Here is a 13,161-nt window from a genome sequence, read left to right on the forward strand (position 1 = left end):
TCTGTGTGCTGTTCCTATGAGAAGGGTGAAACATTAACCAGAGACATCAGTCCATTTCCTCTGGCTGGTTATGGTCATCCTGTGGTCACTCCTATTACAGTCACCTCCAACAACATGGCTGAAATGTTAAAATGGTCACCATACTTCAAACCCAAAAGAATACAAAGTGTTCTATAATGCAGATTTGCACACATAAAAGCAGAAGTGAGCCTAAAGCTAAACGTCTTCGCAGAAATATTTTTAAATGGTGAAACAAAGGTCAAAATTAAAAACTGTACCCATAAGGAACTACTTTTAACTTTAAAGTGCTGAGTCAAGTTTCTCCTTGTAACTAATCTTAAAGATGACAAGCACAAAAAAAAAAAAAAAAAAAAAAAAAAACACAAATTGGGTTGTTTTCAAACCAAGGGCTGGGTAAATATAGGACAGAACACATTGGGTTAATTTTACCCAGCATAATGGGTTGATTCATTTTTAATACTAGCTTTTTTAACTTCATACATGAATTAATGTTTACAGATTAACTTTAAAATATTCCACACGACCACTGGTTTGCATGACAATTCCTTTATTTTCAATCATTTTATACAGTAGTATTGCATATTTTGTCATTTTTAATACATACAGTATTGCCTACATTTAAGCTTGTTTAACAAATATTAGAAGTAAAAAAACATTTAGAAGTAATTCAAGTGTAATCGATGAGTCTGTTGTCCCGTTTCCACCATAACGGCGCTGAATCTCTTGCCGGATATGGCTCTTGTTTGGCAGGAGAACTGCTAACTTCAGACCGCTGCCCTTCGTTTCACTCGAAGCCGAAAAATGCTGTGACTGACTCAATAACCTGTCCATAAGTAATCACGGTACAATTCTGAGAACATATTTCAACATCAAGTATTTATATTCTGTATATTTTTGAATAAAATCTAAATTTTATGCAAGGCATCACATTTCCATCACGCAAAAAGACACGACACTCGTTTAGGTGGCTCACATCACACCCCTGCATGTTGCTTTGCATAAAATTAAACAATATACAGAATAACAACAAATTTTTAGATAAAACAAAATGTACACAAACCTGTATTTTACCGAAGACATGCACCAATTTGACGGAGCTGCACTGCTCTCCTGAAGAGGTCGCAAAAAGCCCACGATAAATAACTCAACCCCTGGGTTATGTCATGTCTGGCCCAGGATCTGGGTAACACAAAAACTACCCAAACACTGGAAAATTAACCCCCCAAAAAAGTGACCCAAAAGGCTCAACCCAGGACTTGGGTTATTATTTTTTCTACCCAAGATTTTATGTAAGCTTTATTTTGAGGATTTAATATAATTCATACAAATTCAATGAATGGTTACTGTTGTTGAACCATGCCTTTCTGTACCAACCCAGGTTTGACACGTTCATGGTTTCTTTTTCAAATGTGGTGTTGTGAAAGTAGGATTAACAATGTACATGACCAATCATGAGTGACTAAAGCCATTTCACCAGCACAGTTCTCCTGTTGTAAATACTGAAGTGTTTTTTTAATCAAAATTCTACTACTTTACTCAACATGCTCGGTTTCAATACTTTAAAAATTCTTTTAAACAAAAATGTTCTGGACAGAAACTTGATAAGATCGATAAGATTCTGCACACTAACTAATCAATTAAGCAACTGTGTGACATTGACCATGTAAACTCCATAATACCAAAGGGTTGTTCCTTGTTTCCAATAAATCACACAACATCCATCCATCCATATTTTTTAAAGACCTATTTAACTTAAAGAAAAGCCAAAGCATTTTCTTTTCACATGTATACAGTCATAGAAGCATTTGCAAAAGCAGATCCAAGTTTTAATTTTCAAAGAAAAAAGGTCTTAGCATTTTAGACACACCTCTTCAACACCACAAAAGAGAACAACTCAAACAACATTTACAAAGTCTTGCATATTATATCAAGGTGAATTTGAATGCCACAAGTTACAGCCACACGTCAAAGTAACAAAAAAAATCTGAATACAAGAATACTAATTGTTTACCAATATAAACATCTAGGCCCCTACAATGGTATCAAACTAAAGCCCTCTTTAAACAACAAACTTGTTTTTGGTTATGGAGTTGCTCTTAGTTGCAGTGTCTGCATGGGCTTGATATCCAATGACAAGTTTCTGTGGGAGTCCAAGACTTTCTTTATACTTTTGACTGAAAGAGAAGCAACATGAGAAAAGTGAACACCTTGTAGAAGTTCTTAGGAACCTACACTTTAAAAAAAAATGTTCTTTGTTGGCATCTATGGTTCCATAATGAACCTTTAACATCCATGGAACCTTTTCATTGCGCAAAAATTTCTTTGTAGTGTTCTTCACAATAAAATATTTTAAGAAAAAAAAAAAAAAAACCTTTTGAAACATTTTTTAAGAGTGTAAAGGACTATGGAATGTCACCAAAAAAAAAAAAAAAGTGTTTATCATCATACAAAATGCTAGCAAGTCACACCTCATTTTGTCTCACTCCACTGACTGCCAGTTACTGCCCACATCAGGTTCACAGGGTTCCTACACGTTTTCAATTTCAAAATTCCATACTTTTCCATAATCAAATTTCCAAACATCTCAGTAGTTTTCTCAGCCCCTATTTATCAAACAGTTAATTATACAGCATTATATCTGGTATATAGTACAATCATCTGTAAATATTTTCTCAGAAACTTTTCTATTAACTTCTATAACTTTTCATTTCTTACATTTGAAGAAACACAAAACGCTTTATAACTTAGGCTGAAACGATTAGTCAACATTAGACAACGTGGACTATAAAAATTGTGGACAAATATTTGTTTTTGAATAGTCGTTTGAACTCATGTAGTCTAAAGGCCGGAACACACCAAGCCAACGCCGACGAACTAGTGGTGACAATAACAGACTGTGGGGGTTGGCTTGCTTCGGCAGCATCTGTGTCCAAAGTTGCCCAGACACACCAAACCAACGCTAGACAGCTGACGGCCAAGCAGCACATCAATTCGGCACCTGCGTGGGTTTAAGTGCCTTTCCGAACCAGCAGGTGGCAGTATCTGAACAGCCAATCAGAATGATCAGATGGCCCGACGGACCGACGAGCTCCGACACAGGTTCAACATTTCGAATTGGCCGAAAAAAAGCCAACGCGGACCAACTTCAGCCGACACTCTGAGAAAACTTAGTCGGCCGACCGTCGGCTTGGTGTGTTCCTGCCTTAATAATCGATCAAACGTACCGATTAATCAGTGAAATAATTCATCGATTGGTCGATTAACTGTTCTAATAATCATTAAATTACTCACTTATCAAAAATATGGAACCCTGGGTTCATGATGTGTTGGTGGAGAACAGCCAACAAATCTCCACTCTTACAGTGGCAAATGTTTACTCCTGCTTTCTGTAGTCAAGCAAGGAGTGCTTCACAAGGCAAGTATTAGGGTTAGAATTAAAATATTGATCTCAATTTTAATCGGTTCTCATTTTGATGAGCCAATATCGATTCTTAAATCCCAAGAATCAATCTTTTAGTCTATGCTGTAGAGCTGCACGATTGATCACAATCTCGATTCAAACACCTACGCGATCTTATTCCTAAATGACAATAATTCACTTGTGTCTATTTAACCTGCGTTGGTGCTGCCACTGACCCAGAGAAAGCAGTTATGTATAGGTATGAAACTGCTTTACAGCCTTTTCAACATCACAGTATGATTATGTCGGTTACAAATATTTAATTATTACAGAAGAACTTGGATAAAAGTATATTCAGATATAGAAATACTGATGTTTACAGAAATGACCCAAATAGAGCAGATCCCCTTTTGAAAATAACTTGAAGCTGCAAAAATATTGTATCAATTACATTACGCCAATAGGTGGCCACAAGTGACTTGGGGGGGGGGGGGGCTTTATTGAATTAAAAAAGTAGGTCATTGAATTAATTCAAGAGATTCGTTAAACACTGATCCATCCAGTATTGAAACGAGTGAAGTCTTTGAGTTAGTCACTGAATCATTCATTCAATCTGATTTATTAAATATAATTTATTTAAATTAATTAAAAATTTTAAATAGACTGTAGCAATAAACATTTTTTCAGAACCTCTAGTAAATTACATGTTATTTTGTTTAATTGTCTGTTCATAATCAGAGAATTGTGATCTATATTTGAAACAAGAAAATTGTGATTCTCAAATTATCCAGAATCATGCAGCTTTTTTTTAATGTATGAACAAAACTTTATAGTGTGCCTCCCATCCTATAAATCACAATTAGCTTTGTTACTTCTAATACGAAAGTCTCAGCTTCCAAATTCTGTCATTTTTATTACAAAATTCTAACAATGAATACCATTTTAGTGCTCTTTAACAATTCAAGAGGCAGAGCAGAGCACACTGATCTGATCATATCTTCTACTTTACTACTAGTTATAACACAAACCTGAATGAACATCAGAAGGTTTGTTGAAAGATTCAGTACAACTGAAAACTGTATCACGTCTCACATAATTGGTCAGTGTTTCAAACTTAGAAAGACGTGATTGTGAAAAATGTCACGTTGCGTGTACCTCAGAAAAGCCATTCAATGTCCGTAAACTCAGTGAGCAAGAAAAATTAACTATAGAGTGGAGAATTGTGCTAAATATATGCACTATTGCATATTCATTGCATTTTACTTAAACTGGAACAGGACTGTAAAATAAAGTGCTACTGAAACAAAATTGTCATTAAAAAGTGTTTTTACACTTAAAACATTTGTTTTAACATTATGATTTAAAAAAAAAAAAAAAAAAAAAACTTTAAAGGATTAGTCCACTTTCAAATTAAAATTTCCTGATAATTTACTCACCCCCATGTCATCCAAGATGCCCATGTCTGTCTTTTTTCAGTCGAAAAGAAATTAAGGTTTATGATGAAAACATTCCAGGATTTTTCTCCATATAGTGAACTTCAATGGCCTCCAAATGGATGAAGGTCAAAATTACAGTTACAGCCAACCTTGGAAAATTTTTTCGAGTACCAGTGTGACGGGACAGGACATGGGTTTTTTTTTGGGGGGGGGGGGGGGGGGATACAATACAGTTGAGAATACAATACACAAAGCACAAACACACACCCATCTTCGTTAATCTAATTTTAAAGTTAAAGTTTTATAATTTGACAATTAAAAATTTCACTACACCTGCTCAAAAACATTTTTTTATTCATGATTAATATTGCATTGCATAATGTGTGCTTATCCAAACTGACAACCACAAGTGAATCACATTCACATATTTAATATGGACTAAAAACTTTTGTTTGCAATTTCAAGTAGGCTCTATTTACATACAACTAACCTGACAGTTGAGTCCTTTAGACAGGTTTTGTAATGAAAACTAGGTCTAAAATTAAGAAACCCTTAGAAAAGAGTAAACATTGAGTTTACATGTGATTCATTTAAAATACTTAATTTATTATTCCAATATCCAAATATGCTAAAATATTAGGATATTGGAATAATATTGGATATACTAAATCCCACAGAAAAAAAGGAATCTATTTGTAACATGCTGTATTTGAACAAGACAAACATTCGCTGATTAAAGGTTAGCCAATACAAACATATTTATAGAAAACAGTAAACAGTGAACAGACAGGACCCATAAATGCAAAACGAATCGAGTATTCAAGAATATAAAGTAGTTAGTTATATAACAAGGGGTTGTGTTAACTAAAGAGTCCGCCATTTATCGAATCTTAAAAACACGCAATTTTCATTTTACAATGATCTTCCCTCTCTGTGCTCGCGCGCGTTTGTGTGTATGAGAGAGAGCTTGCGCAGCACTGAGACAACGGTGCTTTTAAATGCATAAGTTACCAATGTGCTAGTTTTCATACAAAATAAGTACGCAATGTAACAATTAGGTACTTTAGTTATTATTAACACAATAACGCAACACATGTAGGCTATACGTTTCTCAACACTGAGAATAAATAAATAAACGCCTGTTTCTCCAGACTCGCTCTTGTCAGTCAGTCACACATCACAGCACTTTCATAATCACTAAGCCATATAGCGATTTCAATTTTATTTAGATTTGTTGTTCAACATTACTTGAGCATTTTATACCCGTTTACCTCAAGGAGTCAGAAGTACCGTGACTGCTGTACTGTCCTCGCCTGAGAATTCAGTCACTGAGACTGCAAGAGTGGAAGGAGGATCGCGCGGGATTTTGTGTTGCTGTCGATTTGCGGTCTCTTTTCATTTATAGGCCGTATGCATTTGTCAATCATCCCCACTTGCTATTTGGGAAAATGAACCCAGCGATATGATTGGTCAAACTCTTTTTGCTGGATTTGAGTACTACGCGCGCACAGAGGACTCACTGGGTTTTTGCGTAGTATAGTGACAAATCGTACCAGCGTACTTTGAGGTCAAAATGCATACTTGGTACGCAAAATGTGTACATGTTGGCAGGTCTGCAGTTACAGTTTCAGCGTTCTACACAATCCCAGATGAGAAATAAGAATCTTAGAGAAACAATCACTCATTTTCTAAAAATAAATAAATAAATAAATAAAATGTCATACTTTTACCATAAATGCTCATCTTGAACTAGCGCTCTTTATTAGAATTTCAACAGTGTAGACATTGCTAAGTGTATTACTGCCTTCCTCAGGTCAAAGTTTGAACTAAATTGTCATATTCAATATGCTAGTGCAAGTATATAACAGTTCAAACTTTGACCTGTGGAGGGCAGTAACACACTTAGCAGTGTCTACACTGCCAGAATTCTAATAGAGAAGAAGAGGGCTAGTTCAAGGTGAGCATTTAAGGTTTAAACGTAGGTAATTTTAAATTTAAGGAAATGAGCGATGGTTTCTCTAGATAAGGCTCTTATTCCTCATCTGGGATCGTGTAGAACGCTTTGAAGCTGCACTGAAACTGTAATTTTGACCTTCAACCGTTTGGAGGCCATTGAAGTCCACTATATGTAGAAAAATCCTGGAATGTTTTCATCAAAAACCTTAATTTCTTTTCGACTGAAGAAAGAAAGACATGAACATCTTGGATGACATGGGGGTGAGTAAATGATCAGGAAATTTTAATTTGAAAGTGAACTAATCCTTTAAATGCAAGTACCCTATACAAATTAGTTAATTTTAACCTGTAATATTATAGTAATGTTCTAACTGCATTAGTGGAGACATTTTTTCCTTGAGAAAATTTACCATGTACTGTACCCAGATACTTACCTCAATTAATCGACATTTAATCAAATTGAATTCAAAATTGAATCTAATCGCAAGCTTTTGAATCGAAATATGAAATGCGTCTCAATACCCAACCCCAGTATGTGCCTTAATAATAAACCCTAATCTGCTTTGACTGTCAAACAATTTCAGGATAAAGCCTTTATATTTAGTAGATAAAGTTTTAAAACAAATACTGCATATACTTTAGATTCAGATCATTGGGAATCTTGCAGCTGTACAGTATATCCTAGCAGCAAAAGACTGCAGGCTGTTCTCCATCCATCTGATATGATGGATAATTAGCTTCATTAGGTTGCTAGGCACAAATTCCTTTCCCATGATCATTAATGTTTACAGCACCATGAGTGGTCAAAAGCTTATATCTGGCTCTGCCTGACATCCAAAAGACGTTCAAATCAATGAAATAAAAAAACTCAATATAATATGCCAGATGTAAGCACTCATTTATAGGGAAGCTCGGTTCTGCCATGGAATAAAACATTTTTAATCCCACAATTCTGACTTTTTATTCTGAGTTTGTGTGTCACAATTCAGACTTTGAAACTTGTTTTCCCTCAAAATTGCAGGATATTAACACAATTCCGGGGGGTGGGGCGAGTCTGAATTTTGAGAAGAAAAAAAGCTGTGAGATAAAAAGTCGCAATTACCCTTTGAGTTTTTTTATTCCGTGGCAGAAACAAGCTTCCATACATTCATTCATAATGTCTGAAATATAAATAAGTAAACAAAGCAGAAGTGTTGGACATAAAAAGCAGGATTTAACAGCTAATGCTTATGTTTATAAAGAAACAAAAGCATGCTTACCCAATATATGTAACGGTCTCACAGTTCTCAGCATTGGAGGTCCAGATGGCAATTTTGTCCCCTTTGGCACGGATATTGATTACACTTCCACAGATATCCCGACTGAAGGAGCCAAAGCCCTCTCCAATAAGACACAACATCTGCCACAAGAACAAATTTATAGTCAGCACACATTTTGCTGTAGTTTAAGCTTTAACAAAATCATCTTCCTGAACATAAAGTAATAAATATTTTGGAGTGTATTCACATACACAAAGCTATGTTCTGATCATTTATAATCAGAAAGAAAGAAGATAATGTAAACTTTTTCCAACAGACAATCTAAACAGACAATTAAAACCAAAGGTTAAATAAAGCAAGCAAATATATTGTCTCTGACCGTTTCCAGCCAGAACCGGTCAAGTTCAGTGTGTCTATGCTGCTTGGCTAGAGTAATCAACCAGCGGCCACCACATTTATTACTCCTGTCTTCCCACATGGGCTCTATGCCATCCTGTAAAGCAACAAAGAAAATGCTTTACAAAGAGTCAATTATCCATAGGCCAATTACTGTTCTCGAGAGTAAAGAATTCAGTTCACAAAGATGTTCCATCTATTGTAATGCACAATAGAATGCACATTAACAGAAATAAATGTAGACAGCCGTGTCAAACGGTAAACAATACTTAAGTCATTAATGGGAAAGTTATACTCAATGAGAGAAAAGCAGTAAGAAGCAAGTTCACCTTGAACATGGAGTAGTCACAGCCAGAGGACAGTTTGCTTGGCAGCTGTATGTTGTTGTATAATCTGAAACAGTTGAAAGTCAATCAGAAAAACATTTTGCAGATAAAGTTGACAAACACCTTAATATTTAGTGGATTTGAAATGTAAGTTTAGTCTGTCAAGTGTGGAGGTTGAGGCCTTCCGGTTCAGTAACATCTAGGCTCTTAGGATTATAAATCACAGCAATTATATCTACTAAGGCTGAACAATTTAGCAAAAATACGCAATTGAGATTGCTCTGATGAAAACTGATTTAAAATGTGTTATTTTTTTCCCCAAGAGCTGCAGGTTTGCTGTGATTATTTGAAAGGCTGCATAATTTGTCCAGAAGGTCATATTGCAATTATCATCATATAATGTACAAGTACACACTACTAAATGAAATAGCCGTTTCAGTATAGGGCTGTGACTATCAATGTAAATAAAAATAGAATGTAAAGACAACATTCTTTGCATTTAAGGAAAGGAAAATATTTAGTTAAATCTTATGCATGTATTTTAAAGACTTAACAATGGGGCAATAATGATCAAATCAAAATATCTGACGAGTAATACATCTTATGACATTATTGCATAACATTAGTAAAATAACATTACATTATGTAAGAGTATTTTGTTGCCCAGACTGCCCACTCAGCTGTTTTATGTGAGCAATAAGGTACGAGAGGCTGTGCTGTATCGTGAATAAGTCACGGCTGAAGGGTATTGTTAAAGGTGCCCTAGATTGAAAATTTGAATTTACCTCGGCATAGTTGAACAACAAGAGTTCAGTACATGGAAAAGACATAGGCCCAATCCCAATTCCCCAATACCCCTTCCCCTTTGTTTCGCGCGTTCACGTGAAGGGGTAGGGGTGTCCCAATTCTCATTTGGTTGGAGGGGAAGGGGTAGGGGGAAGGGCCAGGTAGCCCTTCAAACGAAGATTTTTCAGGACCACACTTCACACGAAGGGGTATGATAAATTTCCAACATGGCCGACCGAGCGAGCAGAGAGACCCATAAATATAAGTATTTTCTTACGGTAAACAGTATTTTAGTAATAAATAATCACTTGTTTTATGTTGCCTTTAATCTTGTGTTCATGTATACGGTTATGTTCTCCGAAAAAAAGATTTGTAAAAATCGCTATAAAAACAGTTCGCTAATGTTTTTTACTTTATGATAGTTCCACAACATATTTGTTTTATATTTTATTGAAACCCGCGTTGATTTGACAACAAATTCAAATCCGGTGGCAGCTAACTTGTCTTTTTGCCGCATGCCTGATTAATGTGTTGTTTTGTTGTGGTTACGTCCATAAATACGTGTACGTTACATGATATAAACAAAAAGTGCATTCAGTTTGCGTGCTTATTCATCAGTATTGTATGTTCTGTATCAACCAGGGACTCCTGAGGAAACACGCAGGCTCGTCTCCTTTGTGTTATTATGCGAAGAACTGAAGACAAATGCAAAAAAAAATAGCTGTCGCCCAAGCAACAGAGATCACTACAGCTATCGATGGCATCTTAAAAGGCCAATTCACACCGCACCAAACAACAATTTTTTTAGCGCGACCCTTTTTATTAAAGAGACCCATAAGCATATACAACCATGTAGCTAAACAAGCCAAAACGAATTATTAAAAACGAAACTGAAGGTAAACCTGCGTTGCTCTCATAGTGGTTAACGTTACCTCTCTCTTTCGGTGAAGTGGAGCAGCTGCTCTTGCTGAATGGCACGGATTGCACTATGGACTATTGTACCTTTTGTATATTTTATTTTTTTTTAACAGTATTTTATTTTTTATAATGAACAAGCTGCGATGTCACGTTTCCACTGCTTTGTTGTGTTGTGTGTGAGGCGCGGGCGCGATCAAACAGCCGTCTTTGCAGGCGACTTGCCTCATCGTCATGGCAACGGTTCGTGGCCAGGTCAGATTACTTCAGAGTTGGTTGCCGTCTTTTGGAAAACTGTTCACACCGCGCAGACATTCCACGACCCGACAAACGCCGATTAAACATGTTCAGTCGGGTGAAAACCGACTCCAACAGACGCCAACAGGGGTATCACACCGATCCAACAAACTCCAACAGACTAGTGTTGTCGGTGCGGTGTGAATTGGCCTTTAGAAGTGTGTGATAAATATCGGCGCATCTATGCTAGCGACGACTTATGATGACGTGTAACGGTCATCTTCGGAACTCAAATGAATATGTTTTTGATTAAATCTGAGAGCTTTCTGTGCCTTGACAGCTATGCAACCGACACTTTGACGCTTCAAAAAGTTCATAAAGACATCTTGAAACTAATCCATATGAATTGAACAGTTTAGTCCAGATTTTTTGAAGAGACATGATTGCTTTATATGATGAACAGATTTTATTTAGGCTTTTATTTACATATAATGATATGAGCGTGAGTAATTAATGAATCACTTTTTTTTTTTTTTTTTACAATCCCTTTAACTTTGGTTTTAAAGTTTATTTATTACTCACCCTCATGCCGTTCCACACCTGTAAGACCTTCGTTAATCTTTGGAACGCAAATTACGATTTTTTTTATTAAATCCGATGGCTCAGTGAGGCCTGCATAGGGAGCAATGACATTTCCTCTCTCAAGATCCATTAATGTACTAAAAACATATTTAAATCAGTTCATGTGAGTACAGTGGTTCAATATTAATATTATAAAGCGACGAGAATATTTTTGGTGTGCAAAAAAAAAAAAAAAAAAAAAAAAAAAAACCCTAAATAACGACTTCATGATGGCCGATTTCAAAACACTGCTTCATGAATCAGTGTCGAATCTGTGGTTTGGAGCACCAAAGTCACATTATTTCAGCAGTTTCGATGTTTGACACGCGATCCAAATCATGATTCGACACAAAAGATTCATAACGCTCAAGCTTCATGAAGCAGTGTTTTGAAATTGACCATCACTATATAAGTCATTATTTTGGCACACCAAAAATATTCTTGTCACTTTATAATATTAAAATTGAACCACTGCACTCACAAAAACTGATTTAAATATGTTCTTAGTACATTAATGGATCTTGAGAGAGAAAAAGTCATTGCTGGCTATGAAGGCATCACTGAGCCATCGGATTTCATCAAAAATATCTTAATTTGTGTTCCAAAGATTAACAAAGGTCTTACGGGTGTGGAATGGCATGAGTGGGAATAATAAGTGACAATTTTCATTTTTGGGTGAACTAACCCTTTAATTGGAAACTTTTCTACCCTATAACGGGCCACAACAATTGAGAACCAAGTGGACTTTTTTTTTTTTGTCCAATTGCTTACAACTGGACGGCAAACACGTGACCGCGAACTTACGCCCAGAAGTCCTCAACTGTGTCGAACTTGGTGATGAGCCTTAGATTGTCTTGCCACATTTTGCTCTTATCGTGCTTGTAGAACCAAAGACCCCATCTACACACGGTACACAAACAAGAACATGAGCAAAGCGATCAAACATGGCAGAGAAAATGGCGGAACGCTCGAGTCTCAACCAATTTAACGTCATCAGCCTCAACACACCTGTTTTGTAAAGGGTGCTTCATGCAAGGGTCCTTCAAAATGTTTGTTTCAAACTTCTTTTTCTCCACCTTCCTCCTCGTCACTTTATCAATCTGGTAAAATGTAAAAAATAAGTGATCATCGTGGCACAACATCATGAAAATGTCTTGCTTGACGCCGTTAAACTTTTGGGGTGAAATCGCTTCAGTAAATGAACAATGTCTTTACAGGTTATTTCAGGCGCAACAACACACGTTATTAGATTAACAAATGTGTGAACGGTGAAATTAGTACTTTAATTACATTTCGGAGACCATACTCACCAGCTGCACAGCGCACGACGCCATTTCAATCATGTAGCGCGCGAGACTGATTGAGAGCTTACCGCCCAGCGCGCGCATTTATAAGTTCGGAGTCTTAAAGGGTTAGTTCACCCAAAAATGAAAATTCTGTCATTTATTGCTCACCCTTATGCCGTTCTACACCCGTTATACCTTCGTTCATCTTCGGAACACAAATTAAGATATTTTAGTTGAAATCCGATGACATTTCCTCTCTCAAGATCCATTAATGAACTAAAAACAAATTTAAATCAGTTCATGTGAGTATAGTGGTTCAATATTAATATTAAAAAGCAACGAGAATACTTTTAGTGCGCCAAAAAAAAAAAAAAAACCGACTTATTTAGTGATGGCCGATTTCAAAACACTGCTTCATGAAGCTTCGGAGCATAATGAATCTTTTGTGTCGAATCAGCGGTTCGGAGCGCCAAAGTCACGTGATTTCAGCAGTAGGCGTTTCTCAATGTCAAGGATACTTCC

The 13,161-nt window shown here is 36.2% G+C and overlaps 1 protein-coding gene across 1 annotated transcript; it reads right to left on the bottom strand.

Annotated features, from left to right (window-relative positions):
- Positions 1-2,067: 2,067 nt before the first annotated feature.
- Positions 2,068-12,411, bottom strand: eif4e1b (eukaryotic translation initiation factor 4E family member 1B). The gene is made up of 6 exons (XM_067407318.1): positions 12,362-12,411; positions 12,158-12,253; positions 8,798-8,861; positions 8,452-8,565; positions 8,073-8,212; positions 2,068-2,195 (listed from the first exon to the last, which is right to left on the bottom strand). The coding sequence occupies exons 1-6, from the start codon at positions 12,382-12,384 to the stop codon at positions 2,081-2,083; spliced, it is 552 nt and encodes a 183-aa protein (XP_067263419.1). The 5' UTR covers positions 12,385-12,411; the 3' UTR covers positions 2,068-2,080.
- Positions 12,412-13,161: the final 750 nt, after the last annotated feature.

This window comes from Chanodichthys erythropterus, chromosome 13 (genome assembly GCF_024489055.1).
Source record: "Chanodichthys erythropterus isolate Z2021 chromosome 13, ASM2448905v1, whole genome shotgun sequence".
NCBI lineage: Eukaryota > Metazoa > Chordata > Actinopteri > Cypriniformes > Xenocyprididae > Chanodichthys > Chanodichthys erythropterus.

Excerpts from the sequence above, each read along its gene's own strand:
- eif4e1b (XM_067407318.1), bottom strand. The coding sequence starts at position 12,384 with ATGAAGCACCCTTTACAAAACAG. Across the intron at positions 8,862-12,157 it reads ACAGTTGAGGACTTCTGGGC|ATTATACAACAACATACAGC; the intron begins GTAAGTTCGCGG and ends CAACTGTTTCAG. Across the intron at positions 8,566-8,797 it reads GTGACTACTCCATGTTCAAG|GATGGCATAGAGCCCATGTG; the intron begins GTGAACTTGCTT and ends GTTGCTTTACAG.